The sequence below is a fragment of the Hyla sarda genome, unplaced genomic scaffold (genome assembly GCF_029499605.1).
Source record: "Hyla sarda isolate aHylSar1 unplaced genomic scaffold, aHylSar1.hap1 scaffold_1149, whole genome shotgun sequence".
NCBI lineage: Eukaryota > Metazoa > Chordata > Amphibia > Anura > Hylidae > Hyla > Hyla sarda.
The window spans coordinates 80,982-100,299 of NW_026607770.1; the positions used below are offsets into that span (position 1 = coordinate 80,982).

The 19,318-nt window shown below is 60.2% G+C and overlaps 1 protein-coding gene across 1 annotated transcript in view; it reads right to left on the reverse strand.

Annotated features, from left to right (window-relative positions):
- LOC130302058 (solute carrier family 2, facilitated glucose transporter member 4-like) overlaps window positions 1-19,318 on the reverse strand; it is a gene marked incomplete at its 5' end in the record, with an annotated part of 77,385 nt that overhangs the window by 42,677 nt on the left and 15,390 nt on the right. The window contains 2 exon segments of the mRNA XM_056551671.1: window positions 18,275-18,379; window positions 18,464-18,651. Coding sequence (XP_056407646.1) covers window positions 18,275-18,379; window positions 18,464-18,651 — 293 coding nt within the window.

Sequence of the window (19,318 nt, forward strand, 5' to 3'; positions counted from 1 at the left end):
TGCAGAATACCCCCGCTATGGAGCCGCGCCAACTCCCTGCAGAATACCCCCGCTATGGAACCAAGCCAACTCCCTGCAGAATACCCCCGCTATGGAGCCGCGCCAACTCCCTGCAGAATACCCCCGCTATGGAGCCGCGCCAACTCCCTGCAGAATACCCCCGCTATGGAGCCGCGCCAACTCCCTGCAGAATACCCCCGCTATGGAGCCGCGCCAACTCCCTGCAGAATACCCCCGCTATGGAGCCGCGCCAACTCCCTGCAGAATACCCCCGCTATGGAGCCACGCCAACTCCCTGCAGAATACCCCCGCTATGGAGCCGCGCCAACTCCCTGCAGAATACCCCCGCTATGGAGCCGCGCCAACTCCCTGCAGAATACCCCCGCTATGGAGCCGCGCCAACTCCCTGCAGAATACCCCCGCTATGGAGCCGCACCAACTCCCTGCAGAATACCCCCGCTATGGAGCCGCGCCAACTCCCTGCAGAATACCCCCGCTATGGAGCCGCGCCAACTCCCTGCAGAATACCCCCGCTATGGAGCCGCGCCAACTCCCTGCAGAATACCCCCGCTATGGAGCCACGCCAACTCCCTGCAGAATACCCCCGCTATGGAGCCGCGCCAACTCCCTGCAGAATACCCCCGCTATGGAGCCGCGCCAACTCCCTGCAGATACCCCCGCTATGGAGCCACGCCAACTCCCTGCAGAATACCCCCGCTATGGAGCCACGCCAACTCCCTGCAGAATACCCCCGCTATGGAGCCGCGCCAACTCCCTGCAGAATACCCCCGCTATGGAGCCGCGCCAACTCCCTGCAGATACCCCCGCTATGGAGCCACGCCAACTCCCTGCAGAATACCCCCGCTATGGAGCCACGCCAACTCCCTGCAGAATACCCCTGCTATGGAGCCACGCCAACTCCCTGCAGAATACCCCCGCTATGGAACCGCGCCAACTCCCTGCAGAATACCCCCGCTATGGAACCACGCCAACTCACTGCAGAATACCCCCGCTATGGAACCGCGCCAACTCCCTGCAGAATACCCCCGCTATGGAGCCGCGCCAACTCCCTGCAGAATACCCCCGCTATGGAGCCGCGCCAACTCCCTGCAGAATACCCCCGCTATGGAACCGCGCCAACTCCCTGCAGAATACCCCCGCTATGGAGCCGCGCCAACTCCCTGCAGAATACCCCCGCTATGGAACCGCGCCAACTCCCTGCAGAATACCCCCGCTATGGAACCGCGCCAACTCCCTGCAGAATACCCCCGCTATGGAGCTGCGCCAACTCCCTGCAGAATACCCCCGCTATGGAACCGCGCCAACTCCCTGCAGAATACCCCCGCTATGGAACCGCGCCAACTCCCTGCAGAATACCCCCGCTATGGAACCGCGCCAACTCCCTGCAGAATACCCCCGCTATGGAACCGCGCCAACTCCCTGCAGAATACCCCCGCTATGGAGCTGCGCCAACTCACTGCAGAATACCCCCGCTATGGAGCCGCGCCAACTCCCTGCAGAATACCCCCGCTATGGAGCTGCGCCAACTCCCTGCAGAATACCCCCGCTATGGAGCTGCGCCAACTCCCTGCAGAATACCCCCGCTATGGAACCGCGCCAACTCCCTGCAGAATACCCCCGCTATGGAACCGCGCCAACTCCCTGCAGAATACCCCCGCTATGGAACCGCGCCAACTCCCTGCAGAATACCCCCGCTATGGAACCGCGCCAACTCCCTGCAGAATACCCCCGCTATGGAGCCGCGCCAACTCCCTGCAGAATACCCCCGCTATGGAACCGCGCCAACTCCCTGCAGAATACCCCCGCTATGGAACCGCGCCAACTCCCTGCAGAACACCCCCGCTATGGAACCGCGCCAACTCCCTGCAGAATACCCCCGCTATGGAGCCGCGCCAACTCCCTGCAGAATACCCCCGCTATGGAGCCGCGCCAACTCCCTGCAGAATACCCCCGCTATGGAACCAAGCCAACTCACTGCAGAATACCCCCGCTATGGAACCACGCCAACTCACTGCAGAATACCCCCGCTATGGAGCCACGCCAACTCACTGCAGAATACCCCCGCTATGGAGCCGCGCCAACTCCCTGCAGAATACCCCCGCTATGGAGCCGCGCCAACTCCCTGCAGAATACCCCCGCTATGGAGCCGCGCCAACTCCCTGCAGAATACCCCCGCTATGGAACCAAGCCAACTCACTGCAGAATACCCCCGCTATGGAACCACGCCAACTCACTGCAGAATACCCCTGCTATGGAGCCACGCCAACTCCCTGCAGAATACCCCCGCTATGGAGCCGCGCCAACTCCCTGCAGAATACCCCCGCTATGGAGCCGCGCCAACTCCCTGCAGAATACCCCCGCTATGGAGCCGCGCCAACTCCCTGCAGAATACCCCCGCTATGGAGCCGCGCCAACTCCCTGCAGAATACCCCCGCTATGGAGCCGCGCCAACTCCCTGCAGAATACCCCCGCTATGGAACCAAGCCAACTCACTGCAGAATACCCCCGCTATGGAACCACGCCAACTCACTGCAGAATACACCCGCTATGGAGCCACGCCAACTCACTGCAGAATACCCCCGCTATGGAGCCGCGCCAACTCCCTGCAGAATACCCCCGCTATGGAGCCGCGCCAACTCCCTGCAGAATACCCCCGCTATGGAGCCGCGCCAACTCCCTGCAGAATACCCCCGCTATGGAACCAAGCCAACTCACTGCAGAATACCCCCGCTATGGAACCACGCCAACTCACTGCAGAATACCCCCGCTATGGAGCCACGCCAACTCACTGCAGAATACCCCCGCTATGGAGCCGCGCCAACTCCCTGCAGAATACCCCCGCTATGGAGCCGCGCCAACTTCCTGCAGAATACCCCTGCTATGGAGCCGCGCCAACTCCCTGCAGAATACCCCCGCTATGGAGCCGCGCCAACTCCCTGCAGAATACCCCCGCTATGGAGCCGCGCCAACTCCCTGCAGAATACCCCCGCTATGGAGCCGCGCCAACTCCCTGCAGAATACCCCCGCTATGGAACCAAGCCAACTCACTGCAGAATACCCCCGCTATGGAACCAAGCCAACTCACTGCAGAATACCCCCGCTATGGAACCACGTCAACTCACTGCAGAATACCCCCGCTATGGAGCCGCGCCAACTTCCTGCAGAATACCCCCGCTATGGAACCAAGCCAACTCCCTGCAGAATACCCCCGCTATGGAGCAGCGCCAACTCCCTGCAGAATACCCCCGCTATGGAACCGCGCCAACTCCCTGCAGAATACCCCCGCTATGGAACCGCGCCAACTCCCTGCAGAATACCCCCGCTATGGAGCCGTGCCAACTCCCTGCAGAATACCCCCGCTATGGAGCCGGGCCAACTCCCTGCAGAATACCCCCGCTATGGAGCCGCGCCAACTCCCTGCAGAATACCCCCGCTATGGAGCCGCGCCAACTCCCTGCAAAATACCCCCGCTATGGAACCAAGCCAACTCCCTGCAGAGTACCCCCGCTATGGAGCCGCGCCAACTCCCTGCAGAATACCCCCGCTATGGAGCCGCGCCAACTCCCTGCAGAATACCCCCGCTATGGAGCCGCGCCAACTCCCTGCAGAATACCCCCGCTATGGAACCAAGCCCACTCACTGCAGAATACCCCCGCTATGGAACCACGCCAACTCACTGCAGAATACCCCCGATATGGAGCCACGCCAACTCACTGCAGAATACCCCCGCTATGGAGCCGCGCCAACTCCCTGCAGAATACCCCCGCTATGGAGCCACGCCAACTCACTGCAGAATACCCCCGCTATGGAGCCGCGCCAACTCCCTGCAGAATACCCCCGCTATGGAACCACGCCAACTCACTGCAGAATACCCCCGCTATGGAGCCACGCCAACTCACTGCAGAATACCCCCGCTATGGAGCCGCGCCAACTCCCTGCAGAATACCCCCGCTATGGAGCCGCGCCAACTCCCTGCAGAATACCCCCGCTATGGAGCCGCGCCAACTCCCTGCAGAATACCCCCGCTATGGAGCCGCGCCAACTCCCTGCAGATACCCCCGCTATGGAGCCACGCCAACTCCCTTCAGAATACCCCCGCTATGGAGCCGCGCCAACTCCCTGCAGAATACCCCCGCTATGGAGCCGCGCCAACTCCCTGCAGAATACCCCCGCTATGGAACCGCGCCAACTCCCTGCAGAATACCCCCGCTATGGAGCCGCGCCAACTCCCTGCAGAATACCCCCGCTATGGAACCGCGCCAACTCCCTGCAGAATACCCCCGCTATGGAGCCGCGCCAACTCCCTGCAGAATACCCCCGCTATGGAACCGCGCCAACTCCCTGCAGAATACCCCCGCTATGGAACCGCGCCAACTCCCTGCAGAATACCCCCGCTATGGAGCCGTGCCAACTCCCTGCAGAATACCCCCGCTATGGAACCGCGCCAACTCCCTGCAGAATACCCCCGCTATGGAACCGCGCCAACTCCCTGCAGAATACCCCCGCTATGGAGCCGCGCCAACTCCCTGCAGAATACCCCCGCTATGGAGCCGGGCCAACTCCCTGCAGAATACCCCCGCTATGGAGCCGCGCCAATTCCCTGCAGAATACCCCCGCTATGGAGCCGCGCCAATTCCCTGCAGAATACCCCCGCTATGGAGCCGCGCCAACTCCCTGCAAAATACCCCCGCTATGGAACCAAGCCAACTCCCTGCAGAGTACCCCCGCTATGGAGCCGCGCCAACTCCCTGCAGAATACCCCCGCTATGGAGCCGCGCCAACTCCCTGCAGAATACCCCCGCTATGGAGCCACGCCAACTCCCTGCAGAATACCCCCGCTATGGAGCCGCGCCAACTCCCTGCAGAATACCCCCGCTATGGAGCCACGCCAACTCCCTGCAGAATACCCCCGCTATGGAACCACGCCAACTCACTGCAGAATACCCCCGCTATGGAGCCACGCCAACTCACTGCAGAATACCCCCGCTATGGAGCCACGCCAACTCCCTGCAGAATACCCCCGCTATGGAGCCGCGCCAACTCCCTGCAGATACCCCCGCTATGGAGCCACGCCAACTCCCTGCAGAATACCCCCGCTATGGAGCCACGCCAACTCCCTGCAGAATACCCCTGCTATGGAGCCACGCCAACTCCCTGCAGAATACCCCCGCTATGGAACCACGCCAACTCACTGCAGAATACCCCCGCTATGGAACCATGCCAACTCACTGCAGAATACCCCCGTTATGGAGCCACGCCAACTCACTGCAGAATACCCCCGCTATGGAACCACGCCAACTCACTGCAGAATACCCCCGCTATGGAGCCACGCCAACTCCCTGCAGAATACCCCCGCTATGGAGCCGCGCCAACTCCCTGCAGAATACCCCCGCTATGGAGCCACGCCAACTCCCTTCAGAATACCCCCGCTATGGAGCCGCGCCAACTCACTGCAGAATACCCCCGCTATGAAGCCACGCCAACTCCCTGCAGAATACCCCCGCTATGGAGCCGCGCCAACTCCCTGCAGAATACCCCCGCTATGGAGCCACGCCAACTCACTGCAGAATACCCCCGCTATGGAGCCACGCCAACTCCCTGCAAAATACCCCCGCTATGGAGCCACGCCAACTCACTGCAGAATACCCCCGCTATGGAGCCACGCCAACTCCCTGCAGAATACCCCCGCTATGGAGCCGCGCCAACTCCCTGCAGAATACCCCCGCTATGGAGCCGCGCCAACTCCCTGCAGAATACCCCCGCTATGGAGCCGGGCCAACTCCCTGCAGAATACCCCCGCTATGGAGCCGCGCCAATTCCCTGCAGAATACCCCCGCTATGGAGCCGCGCCAACTCCCTGCAGAATACCCCCGCTATGGAGCCGCGCCAACTCCCTGCAGAATACCCCCGCTATGGAGCCGGGCCAACTCCCTGCAGAATACCCCCGCTATGGAGCCGCGCCAATTCCCTGCAGAATACCCCCGCTATGGAGCCGCGCCAACTCCCTGCAGAATATCCCCGCTATGGAGCCGCGCCAACTCCCTGCAAAATACCCCCGCTATGGAACCAAGCCAACTCCCTGCAGAGTACCCCCGCTATGGAGCCGCGCCAACTCCCTGCAGAATACCCCCGCTATGGAGCCGCGCCAACTCCCTGCAGAATACCCCCGCTATGGAGCCGCGCCAACTCCCTGCAGAATACCCCCGCTATGGAGCCACGCCAACTCCCTGCAGAATACCCCTGCTATGGAGCCACGCCAACTCACTGCAGAATACCCCCGCTATGGAGCCACGCCAACTCCCTGCAGAATACCCCCGCTATGGAGCCACGCCAACTCACTGCAGAAAACCCCCGCTATGGAGCCACGCCAACTCCCTGCAGAATACCCCCGCTATGGAGCCGCGCCAACTCCCTGCAGAATACCCCCGCTATGGAGCCACGCCAACTCACTGCAGAATACCCCCGCTATGGAGCCGCGCCAACTCCCTGCAGAATACCCCCGCTATGGAGCCGCGCCAACTCCCTGCAGAATACCCCCGCTATGGAGCCGCGCCAACTCCCTGCAGAATACCCCCGCTATGGAGCCGCGCCAACTCCCTGCAGATACCCCCGCTATGGAGCCACGCCAACTCCCTGCAGAATACCCCCGCTATGGAGCCACGCCAACTCCCTGCAGAATACCCCTGCTATGGAGCCACGCCAACTCCCTGCAGAATACCCCCGCTATGGAACCACGCCAACTCACTGCAGAATACCCCCGCTATGGAACCATGCCAACTCACTGCAGAATACCCCCGCTATGGAGCCACGCCAACTCACTGCAGAATACCCCCGCTATGGAACCACGCCAACTCACTGCAGAATACCCCCGCTATGGAGCCACGCCAACTCCCTGCAGAATACCCCCGCTATGGAGCCGCGCCAACTCCCTGCAGAATACCCCCGCTATGGAGCCACGCCAACTCCCTTCAGAATACCCCCGCTATGGAGCCGCGCCAACTCACTGCAGAATACCCCCGCTATGAAGCCACGCCAACTCCCTGCAGAATACCCCCGCTATGGAGCCGCGCCAACTCCCTGCAGAATACCCCCGCTATGGAGCCACGCCAACTCACTGCAGAATACCCCCGCTATGGAGCCACGCCAACTCCCTGCAAAATACCCCCGCTATGGAGCCACGCCAACTCACTGCAGAATACCCCCGCTATGGAGCCACGCCAACTCCCTGCAGAATACCCCCGCTATGGAGCCGCGCCAACTCCCTGCAGAATACCCCCGCTATGGAGCCGCGCCAACTCCCTGCAGAATACCCCCGCTATGGAGCCGGGCCAACTCCCTGCAGAATACCCCCGCTATGGAGCCGCGCCAACTCCCTGCAGAATACCCCCGCTATGGAGCCGCGCCAACTCCCTGCAGAATATCCCCGCTATGGAGCCGCGCCAACTCCCTGCAAAATACCCCCGCTATGGAACCAAGCCAACTCCCTGCAGAGTACCCCCGCTATGGAGCCGCGCCAACTCCCTGCAGAATACCCCCGCTATGGAGCCGCGCCAACTCCCTGCAGAATACCCCCGCTATGGAGCCGCGCCAACTCCCTGCAGAATACCCCCGCTATGGAAGCAAGCCCACTCACTGCAGAATACCCCCGCTATGGAACCACGCCAACTCACTGCAGAATACCCCCGATATGGAGCCACGCCAACTCACTGCAGAATACCCCCGCTATGGAGCCGCGCCAACTCCCTGCAGAATACCCCCGCTATGGAGCCACGCCAACTCACTGCAGAATACCCCCGCTATGGAGCCGCGCCAACTCCCTGCAGAATACCCCCGCTATGGAACCACGCCAACTCACTGCAGAATACCCCCGCTATGGAGCCACGCCAACTCACTGCAGAATACCCCCGCTATGGAGCCGCGCCAACTCCCTGCAGAATACCCCCGCTATGGAGCCGCGCCAACTCCCTGCAGAATACCCCCGCTATGGAGCCGCGCCAACTCCCTGCAGAATACCCCCGCTATGGAGCCGCGCCAACTCCCTGCAGATACCCCCGCTATGGAGCCACGCCAACTCCCTTCAGAATACCCCCGCTATGGAGCCGCGCCAACTCCCTGCAGAATACCCCCGCTATGGAGCCGCGCCAACTCCCTGCAGAATACCCCCGCTATGGAACCGCGCCAACTCCCTGCAGAATACCCCCGCTATGGAGCCGCGCCAACTCCCTGCAGAATACCCCCGCTATGGAACCGCGCCAACTCCCTGCAGAATACCCCCGCTATGGAGCCGCGCCAACTCCCTGCAGAATACCCCCGCTATGGAATCGCGCCAACTCCCTGCAGAATACCCCCGCTATGGAACCGCGCCAACTCCCTGCAGAATACCCCCGCTATGGAGCCGTGCCAACTCCCTGCAGAATACCCCCGCTATGGAACCGCGCCAACTCCCTGCAGAATACCCCCGCTATGGTACCGCGCCAACTCCCTGCAGAATACCCCCGCTATGGAGCCGCGCCAACTCCCTGCAGAATACCCCCGCTATGGAGCCGGGCCAACTCCCTGCAGAATACCCCCGCTATGGAGCCGCGCCAATTCCCTGCAGAATACCCCCGCTATGGAGCCGCGCCAACTCCCTGCAGAATACCCCCGCTATGGAGCCGCGCCAACTCCCTGCAAAATACCCCCGCTATGGAACCAAGCCAACTCCCTGCAGAGTACCCCCGCTATGGAGCCGCGCCAACTCCCTGCAGAATACCCCCGCTATGGAGCCGCGCCAACTCCCTGCAGAATACCCCCGCTATGGAGCCACGCCAACTCCCTGCAGAATACCCCCGCTATGGAGCCGCGCCAACTCCCTGCAGAATACCCCTGCTATGGAGCCACGCCAACTCCCTGCAGAATACCCCCGCTATGGAACCACGCCAACTCACTGCAGAATACCCCCGCTATGGAGCCACGCCAACTCACTGCAGAATACCCCCGCTATGGAGCCACGCCAACTCCCTGCAGAATACCCCCGCTATGGAGCCGCGCCAACTCCCTGCAGAATACCCCTGCTATGGAGCCACGCCAACTCACTGCAGAATACCCCCGCTATGGAGCCGCGCCAACTCCCTGCAGAATACCCCCGCTATGGAGCCACGCCAACTCCCTGCAGAATACCCCTGCTATGGAGCCACGCCAACTCACTGCAGAATACCCCCGCTATGGAGCCACGCCAACTCCCTGCAGATACCCCCGCTATGGAGCCACGCCAACTCCCTGCAGAATACCCCCGCTATGGAGCCACGCCAACTCCCTGCAGAATACCCCTGCTATGGAGCCACGCCAACTCCCTGCAGAATACCCCCGCTATGGAACCACGCCAACTCACTGCAGAATACCCCCGCTATGGAACCATGCCAACTCCCTGCAGAATACCCCCGCTATGGAGCCGCGCCAACTCCCTGCAGAATACCCCCGCTATGGAGCCGGGCCAACTCCCTGCAGAATACCCCCGCTATGGAGCCGCGCCAATTCCCTGCAGAATACCCCCGCTATGGAGCCGCGCCAACTCCCTGCAGAATATCCCCGCTATGGAGCCGCGCCAACTCCCTGCAAAATACCCCCGCTATGGAACCAAGCCAACTCCCTGCAGAGTACCCCCGCTATGGAGCCGCGCCAACTCCCTGCAGAATACCCCCGCTATGGAGCCGCGCCAACTCCCTGCAGAATACCCCCGCTATGGAGCCGCGCCAACTCCCTGCAGAATACCCCCGCTATGGAGCCACGCCAACTCCCTGCAGAATACCCCTGCTATGGAGCCACGCCAACTCACTGCAGAATACCCCCGCTATGGAGCCACGCCAACTCCCTGCAGAATACCCCCGCTATGGAGCCACGCCAACTCACTGCAGAAAACCCCCGCTATGGAGCCACGCCAACTCCCTGCAGAATACCCCCGCTATGGAGCCGCGCCAACTCCCTGCAGAATACCCCCGCTATGGAGCCACGCCAACTCACTGCAGAATACCCCCGCTATGGAGCCGCGCCAACTCCCTGCAGAATACCCCCGCTATGGAGCCGCGCCAACTCCCTGCAGAATACCCCCGCTATGGAGCCGCGCCAACTCCCTGCAGAATACCCCCGCTATGGAGCCGCGCCAACTCCCTGCAGATACCCCCGCTATGGAGCCACGCCAACTCCCTGCAGAATACCCCCGCTATGGAGCCACGCCAACTCCCTGCAGAATACCCCTGCTATGGAGCCACGCCAACTCCCTGCAGAATACCCCCGCTATGGAACCACGCCAACTCACTGCAGAATACCCCCGCTATGGAACCATGCCAACTCACTGCAGAATACCCCCGCTATGGAGCCACGCCAACTCACTGCAGAATACCCCCGCTATGGAACCACGCCAACTCACTGCAGAATACCCCCGCTATGGAGCCACGCCAACTCCCTGCAGAATACCCCCGCTATGGAGCCGCGCCAACTCCCTGCAGAATACCCCCGCTATGGAGCCACGCCAACTCCCTTCAGAATACCCCCGCTATGGAGCCGCGCCAACTCACTGCAGAATACCCCCGCTATGAAGCCACGCCAACTCCCTGCAGAATACCCCCGCTATGGAGCCGCGCCAACTCCCTGCAGAATACCCCCGCTATGGAGCCACGCCAACTCACTGCAGAATACCCCCGCTATGGAGCCACGCCAACTCCCTGCAAAATACCCCCGCTATGGAGCCACGCCAACTCACTGCAGAATACCCCCGCTATGGAGCCACGCCAACTCCCTGCAGAATACCCCCGCTATGGAGCCGCGCCAACTCCCTGCAGAATACCCCCGCTATGGAGCCGCGCCAACTCCCTGCAGAATACCCCCGCTATGGAGCCGGGCCAACTCCCTGCAGAATACCCCCGCTATGGAGCCGCGCCAACTCCCTGCAGAATACCCCCGCTATGGAGCCGCGCCAACTCCCTGCAAAATATCCCCGCTATGGAGCCGCGCCAACTCCCTGCAAAATACCCCCGCTATGGAACCAAGCCAACTCCCTGCAGAGTACCCCCGCTATGGAGCCGCGCCAACTCCCTGCAGAATACCCCCGCTATGGAGCCGCGCCAACTCCCTGCAGAATACCCCCGCTATGGAGCCGCGCCAACTCCCTGCAGAATACCCCCGCTATGGAAGCAAGCCCACTCACTGCAGAATACCCCCGCTATGGAACCACGCCAACTCACTGCAGAATACCCCCGATATGGAGCCACGCCAACTCACTGCAGAATACCCCCGCTATGGAGCCGCGCCAACTCCCTGCAGAATACCCCCGCTATGGAGCCACGCCAACTCACTGCAGAATACCCCCGCTATGGAGCCGCGCCAACTCCCTGCAGAATACCCCGCTATGGAACCACGCCAACTCACTGCAGAATACCCCCGCTATGGAGCCACGCCAACTCACTGCAGAATACCCCCGCTATGGAGCCGCGCCAACTCCCTGCAGAATACCCCCGCTATGGAGCCGCGCCAACTCCCTGCAGAATACCCCCGCTATGGAGCCGCGCCAACTCCCTGCAGAATACCCCCGCTATGGAGCCGCGCCAACTCCCTGCAGATACCCCCGCTATGGAGCCACGCCAACTCCCTTCAGAATACCCCCGCTATGGAGCCGCGCCAACTCCCTGCAGAATACCCCCGCTATGGAGCCGCGCCAACTCCCTGCAGAATACCCCCGCTATGGAACCGCGCCAACTCCCTGCAGAATACCCCCGCTATGGAGCCGCGCCAACTCCCTGCAGAATACCCCCGCTATGGAACCGCGCCAACTCCCTGCAGAATACCCCCGCTATGGAGCCGCGCCAACTCCCTGCAGAATACCCCCGCTATGGAATCGCGCCAACTCCCTGCAGAATACCCCCGCTATGGAACCGCGCCAACTCCCTGCAGAATACCCCCGCTATGGAGCCGTGCCAACTCCCTGCAGAATACCCCCGCTATGGAACCGCGCCAACTCCCTGCAGAATACAACCGCTATGGAACCGCGCCAACTCCCTGCAGAATACCCCCGCTATGGAGCCGCGCCAACTCCCTGCAGAATACCCCCGCTATGGAGCCGGGCCAACTCCCTGCAGAATACCCCCGCTATGGAGCCGCGCCAATTCCCTGCAGAATACCCCCGCTATGGAGCCGCGCCAACTCCCTGCAGAATACCCCCGCTATGGAGCCGCGCCAACTCCCTGCAAAATACCCCCGCTATGGAACCAAGCCAACTCCCTGCAGAGTACCCCCGCTATGGAGCCGCGCCAACTCCCTGCAGAATACCCCCGCTATGGAGCCGCGCCAACTCCCTGCAGAATACCCCCGCTATGGAGCCACGCCAACTCCCTGCAGAATACCCCCGCTATGGAGCCGCGCCAACTCCCTGCAGAATACCCCTGCTATGGAGCCACGCCAACTCCCTGCAGAATACCCCCGCTATGGAACCACGCCAACTCACTGCAGAATACCCCCGCTATGGAGCCACGCCAACTCACTGCAGAATACCCCCGCTATGGAGCCACGCCAACTCCCTGCAGAATACCCCCGCTATGGAGCCGCGCCAACTCCCTGCAGAATACCCCTGCTATGGAGCCACGCCAACTCACTGCAGAATACCCCCGCTATGGAGCCGCGCCAACTCCCTGCAGAATACCCCTGCTATGGAGCCACGCCAACTCACTGCAGAATACCCCCGCTATGGAGCCGCGCCAACTCCCTGCAGAATACCCCCGCTATGGAGCCACGCCAACTCCCTGCAGAATACCCCTGCTATGGAGCCACGCCAACTCACTGCAGAATACCCCCGCTATGGAGCCACGCCAACTCCCTGCAGAATACCCCCGCTATGGAGCCACGCCAACTCACTGCAGAATACCCCCGCTATGGAGCCACGCCAACTCCCTGCAGAATACCCCCGCTATGGAGCCGCGCCAACTCCCTGCAGAATACCCCCGCTATGGAGCCACGCCAACTCACTGCAGAATACCCCCGCTATGGAGCCGCGCCAACTCACTGCAGAATACCCCCGCTATGGAACCACGCCAACTCACTGCAGAATACCCCCGCTATGGAGCCACGCCAACTCCCTGCAGAATACCCCCGCTATGGAGCCGCGCCAACTCCCTGCAGAATACCCCCGCTATGGAGCCACGCCAACTCCCTTCAGAATACCCCCGCTATGGAGCCGCGCCAACTCACTGCAGAATACCCCCGCTATGAAGCCACGCCAACTCCCTGCAGAATACCCCCGCTATGGAGCCGCGCCAACTCCCTGCAGAATACCCCCGCTATGGAGCCACGCCAACTCACTGCAGAATACCCCCGCTATGGAGCCACGCCAACTCCCTGCAAAATACCCCCGCTATGGAGCCACGCCAACTCACTGCAGAATACCCCCGCTATGGAGCCACGCCAACTCCCTGCAGAATACCCCCGCTATGGAGCCGCGCCAACTCCCTGCAGAATACCCCCGCTATGGAGCCGCGCCAACTCCCTGCAGAATACCCCCGCTATGGAGCCGGGCCAACTCCCTGCAGAATACCCCCGCTATGGAGCCGCGCCAACTCCCTGCAGAATACCCCCGCTATGGAGCCGCGCCAACTCCCTGCAGAATATCCCCGCTATGGAGCCGCGCCAACTCCCTGCAAAATACCCCCGCTATGGAACCAAGCCAACTCCCTGCAGAGTACCCCCGCTATGGAGCCGCGCCAACTCCCTGCAGAATACCCCCGCTATGGAGCCGCGCCAACTCCCTGCAGAATACCCCCGCTATGGAGCCGCGCCAACTCCCTGCAGAATACCCCCGCTATGGAAGCAAGCCCACTCACTGCAGAATACCCCCGCTATGGAACCACGCCAACTCACTGCAGAATACCCCCGATATGGAGCCACGCCAACTCACTGCAGAATACCCCCGCTATGGAGCCGCGCCAACTCCCTGCAGAATACCCCCGCTATGGAGCCACGCCAACTCACTGCAGAATACCCCCGCTATGGAGCCGCGCCAACTCCCTGCAGAATACCCCGCTATGGAACCACGCCAACTCACTGCAGAATACCCCCGCTATGGAGCCACGCCAACTCACTGCAGAATACCCCCGCTATGGAGCCGCGCCAACTCCCTGCAGAATACCCCCGCTATGGAGCCGCGCCAACTCCCTGCAGAATACCCCCGCTATGGAGCCGCGCCAACTCCCTGCAGAATACCCCCGCTATGGAGCCGCGCCAACTCCCTGCAGATACCCCCGCTATGGAGCCACGCCAACTCCCTTCAGAATACCCCCGCTATGGAGCCGCGCCAACTCCCTGCAGAATACCCCCGCTATGGAGCCGCGCCAACTCCCTGCAGAATACCCCCGCTATGGAACCGCGCCAACTCCCTGCAGAATACCCCCGCTATGGAGCCGCGCCAACTCCCTGCAGAATACCCCCGCTATGGAACCGCGCCAACTCCCTGCAGAATACCCCCGCTATGGAGCCGCGCCAACTCCCTGCAGAATACCCCCGCTATGGAATCGCGCCAACTCCCTGCAGAATACCCCCGCTATGGAACCGCGCCAACTCCCTGCAGAATACCCCCGCTATGGAGCCGTGCCAACTCCCTGCAGAATACCCCCGCTATGGAACCGCGCCAACTCCCTGCAGAATACCCCCGCTATGGAACCGCGCCAACTCCCTGCAGAATACCCCCGCTATGGAGCCGCGCCAACTCCCTGCAGAATACCCCCGCTATGGAGCCGGGCCAACTCCCTGCAGAATACCCCCGCTATGGAGCCGCGCCAATTCCCTGCAGAATACCCCCGCTATGGAGCCGCGCCAACTCCCTGCAGAATACCCCCGCTATGGAGCCGCGCCAACTCCCTGCAAAATACCCCCGCTATGGAACCAAGCCAACTCCCTGCAGAGTACCCCCGCTATGGAGCCGCGCCAACTCCCTGCAGAATACCCCCGCTATGGAGCCGCGCCAACTCCCTGCAGAATACCCCCGCTATGGAGCCACGCCAACTCCCTGCAGAATACCCCCGCTATGGAGCCGCGCCAACTCCCTGCAGAATACCCCTGCTATGGAGCCACGCCAACTCCCTGCAGAATACCCCCGCTATGGAACCACGCCAACTCACTGCAGAATACCCCCGCTATGGAGCCACGCCAACTCACTGCAGAATACCCCCGCTATGGAGCCACGCCAACTCCCTGCAGAATACCCCCGCTATGGAGCCGCGCCAACTCCCTGCAGAATACCCCTGCTATGGAGCCACGCCAACTCACTGCAGAATACCCCCGCTATGGAGCCGCGCCAACTCCCTGCAGAATACCCCCGCTATGGAGCCACGCCAACTCCCTGCAGAATACCCCTGCTATGGAGCCACGCCAACTCACTGCAGAATACCCCCGCTATGGAGCCACGCCAACTCCCTGCAGAATATCCCCGCTATGGAGCCACGCCAACTCACTGCAGAATACCCCCGCTATGGAGCCACGCCAACTCCCTGCAGAATACCCCCGCTATGGAGCCGCGCCAACTCCCTGCAGAATACCCCCGCTATGGAGCCACGCCAACTCACTGCAGAATACCCCCGCTATGGAGCCGCGCCAACTCCCTGCAGAATACCCCCGCTATGGAGCCGCGCCAACTCCCTGCAGAATACCCCCGCTATGGAGCCGCGCCAACTCCCTGCAGAATACCCCCGCTATGGAGCCGCGCCAACTCCCTGCAGATACCCCCGCTATGGAGCCACGCCAACTCCCTGCAGAATACCCCCGCTATGGAGCCACGCCAACTCCCTGCAGAATACCCCTGCTATGGAGCCACGCCAACTCCCTGCAGAATACCCCCGCTATGGAACCACGCCAACTCACTGCAGAATACCCCCGCTATGGAACCATGCCAACTCACTGCAGAATACCCCCGCTATGGAGCCACGCCAACTCACTGCAGAATACCCCCGCTATGGAACCACGCCAACTCACTGCAGAATACCCCCGCTATGGAGCCACGCCAACTCCCTGCAGAATACCCCCGCTATGGAGCCGCGCCAACTCCCTGCAGAATACCCCCGCTATGGAGCCACGCCAACTCCCTTCAGAATACCCCCGCTATGGAGCCGCGCCAACTCACTGCAGAATACCCCCGCTATGAAGCCACGCCAACTCCCTGCAGAATACCCCCGCTATGGAGCCGCGCCAACTCCCTGCAGAATACCCCCGCTATGGAGCCACGCCAACTCACTGCAGAATACCCCCGCTATGGAGCCACGCCAACTCCCTGCAAAATACCCCCGCTATGGAGCCACGCCAACTCACTGCAGAATACCCCCGCTATGGAGCCACGCCAACTCCCTGCAGAATACCCCCGCTATGGAGCCGCGCCAACTCCCTGCAGAATACCCCCGCTATGGAGCCACGCCAACTCCCTGCAGAATACCCCCGCTATGGAGCCGCGCCAACTCCCTGCAGAATACCCCCGCTATGGAGCCACGCCAACTCCCTGCAGAATACCCCCGCTATGGAGCCGCGCCAACTCCCTGCAGAATACCCCTGCTATGGAGCCACGCCAACTCCCTGCAGAATACCCCCGCTATGGAACCACGCCAACTCACTGCAGAATACCCCCGCTATGGAGCCACGCCAACTCACTGCAGAATACCCCCGCTATGGAGCCACGCCAACTCCCTGCAGAATACCCCCGCTATGGAGCCGCGCCAACTCCCTGCAGAATACCCCTGCTATGGAGCCACGCCAACTCACTGCAGAATACCCCCGCTATGGAGCCGCGCCAACTCCCTGCAGAATACCCCCGCTATGGAGCCACGCCAACTCCCTGCAGAATACCCCTGCTATGGAGCCACGCCAACTCACTGCAGAATACCCCCGCTATGGAGCCACGCCAACTCCCTGCAGAATACCCCCGCTATGGAGCCACGCCAACTCACTGCAGAATACCCCCGCTATGGAGCCACGCCAACTCCCTGCAGAATACCCCCGCTATGGAGCCGCGCCAACTCCCTGCAGAATACCCCCGCTATGGAGCCACGCCAACTCCCTGCAGAATACCCCCGCTATGGAGCCGCGCCAACTCCCTGCAGAATACCCCCGCTATGGAGCCACGCCAACTCCCTGCAGAATACCCCTGCTATGGAGCCGCGCCAACTCACTGCAGAATACCCCCGCTATGGAGCCGCGCCAACTCCCTGCAGAATACCCCCGCTATGGAGCCACGCCAACTCCCTGCAGAATACCCCTGCTATGGAGCCACGCCAACTCACTGCAGAATACCCCCGCTATGGAGCCACGCCAACTCCCTGCAGAATACCCCCGCTATGGAGCCACGCCAACTCCCTGCAGAATACCCCCGCTATGGAACACGGGACTTTCACTGGTTACATAAAACACATTTATACTTTATTACAGTTTGGGCTTGCTAACCCTTTGGCAATCTCAGCAAATCAGCGCCATCTTAACTAATACACATGCGCACTGAGGATCCTTATGTCTGTGACATCCTGTATTCTCATAGGCCGCCAGCTCCCGACCAGACGCGTCCCCCATTGGTCGGACCGGTGCAGCCGCGCAGTTAGATATCACCCACGCTCCTCCGTACAGTACATGTGGCTCTGCCGGGTAGGTGCCCGAATATCATAACCTGTATATGAATACGCTGATGTATTATTGTCATAATCAGAGAGCACTGTTACACCAAGATGAAGATCACTGTACACTACCTAGAATACAGTTATATGCTCCCATGCACATTGTATCATGTTGGTTGTTTTGATTACTGTACACTGTCATTTATCTAATTAATGTAATCACTGATTGTATATAACTGAGCACTGAGTTCCCTTAGTTGGGCTTGATAATGGCGGCGAGAGGCCGCGGACACGTTACTCTCCTGATTTCTGCACTGGAATAATCCAATAAATCCACGTTTTTCACAATTTTTGCGTGCTGCGGTTCTCTGGAGTAATATATATATATATATATATATATATATATACAGCAACAAACTATATATTATATTAACATATATATACAACAACAACAAACTATATATTATATTAACGTGTCTAGTTTGTTGCTGCAGGTGGAAACCCCAGGAGAACATACAAACTCCCTGCAGATGTTGTCCTTGATGGGATTTGAACCCAGGGTATAAGTGATGACGGCGTTAACCCCTGAGCCACCACGTAATGTACATGTCAGTCATCGTCCCCTCCCCCCCCACATCATAACTCACCGACACAACGGTAAATGCCACGTTGACAATTCCTGCCCCAATGGTGGCGTAGATGGGCTGCTCCACCCCCGCTTTACTGAAGATGTCTGTGGAGTAATAGAAGATCTGCAGAAGAGAAGACAATGTAAGAACTGGAGACCATAGAAGAAGCTACAGAGGATCAGCAGACGATGGCGCCATCACCCTCACCGCATTAATACCAGACAGCTGCTGGGAGAGCTGCAGGAGGATGGCCACCATGATGGGTTGTCTGTACGTCCGCGACCGGAAGATCTGCACAATGGAGACTTTTTGTTGTGTGTCCATCAGTCTCTTCTCTTCCTTCATTTCAGAGAGATCGTCTGAGACGTCCAGGAGGCCGGTGAGACGCCGCAAACCTGAAGGGCGAGAGACAGGCAAACATGGAGAGACCGTCCCTGACCCCCCAATAGAGGAGCACTCACTGATCCTGCTGATCACACAATGTACAGGAAACGGGGGATATATATATATATATAATAGAGGAGCACTCACTGATCCTGCTGATCACACAATGTACAGGAAACAGGGGATATATATATATAATAGAGGAGCACTCACTGATCCTGCTGATCACACACAATGTACAGGAAACGGGGGATATATATATATAATAGAGGAGCACTCACTGATCCTGCTGATCACACACAATGTACAGGAAACAGGGGATATATATATATAATAGAGGAGCACTCACTGATCCTGCTGATCACACACAATGTACAGGAAACGGGGGATATATATATATAATAGAGGAGCACTCACTGATCCTGCTGATCACACAATGTACAGGAAACGGGGGATATATATATATATAATAGAGGAGCACTCACTGATCCTGCTGATCACACAATGTACAGGAAACGGGGGATATATATATATATAATAGAGGAGCACTCACTGATCCTGCTGATCACACAATGTACAGGAAACGGGGGATATATATATATATAATAGAGGAGCACTCACTGATCCTGCTGATCGCACAATGTACAGGAAACGGGGGATATATATATATAATAGAGG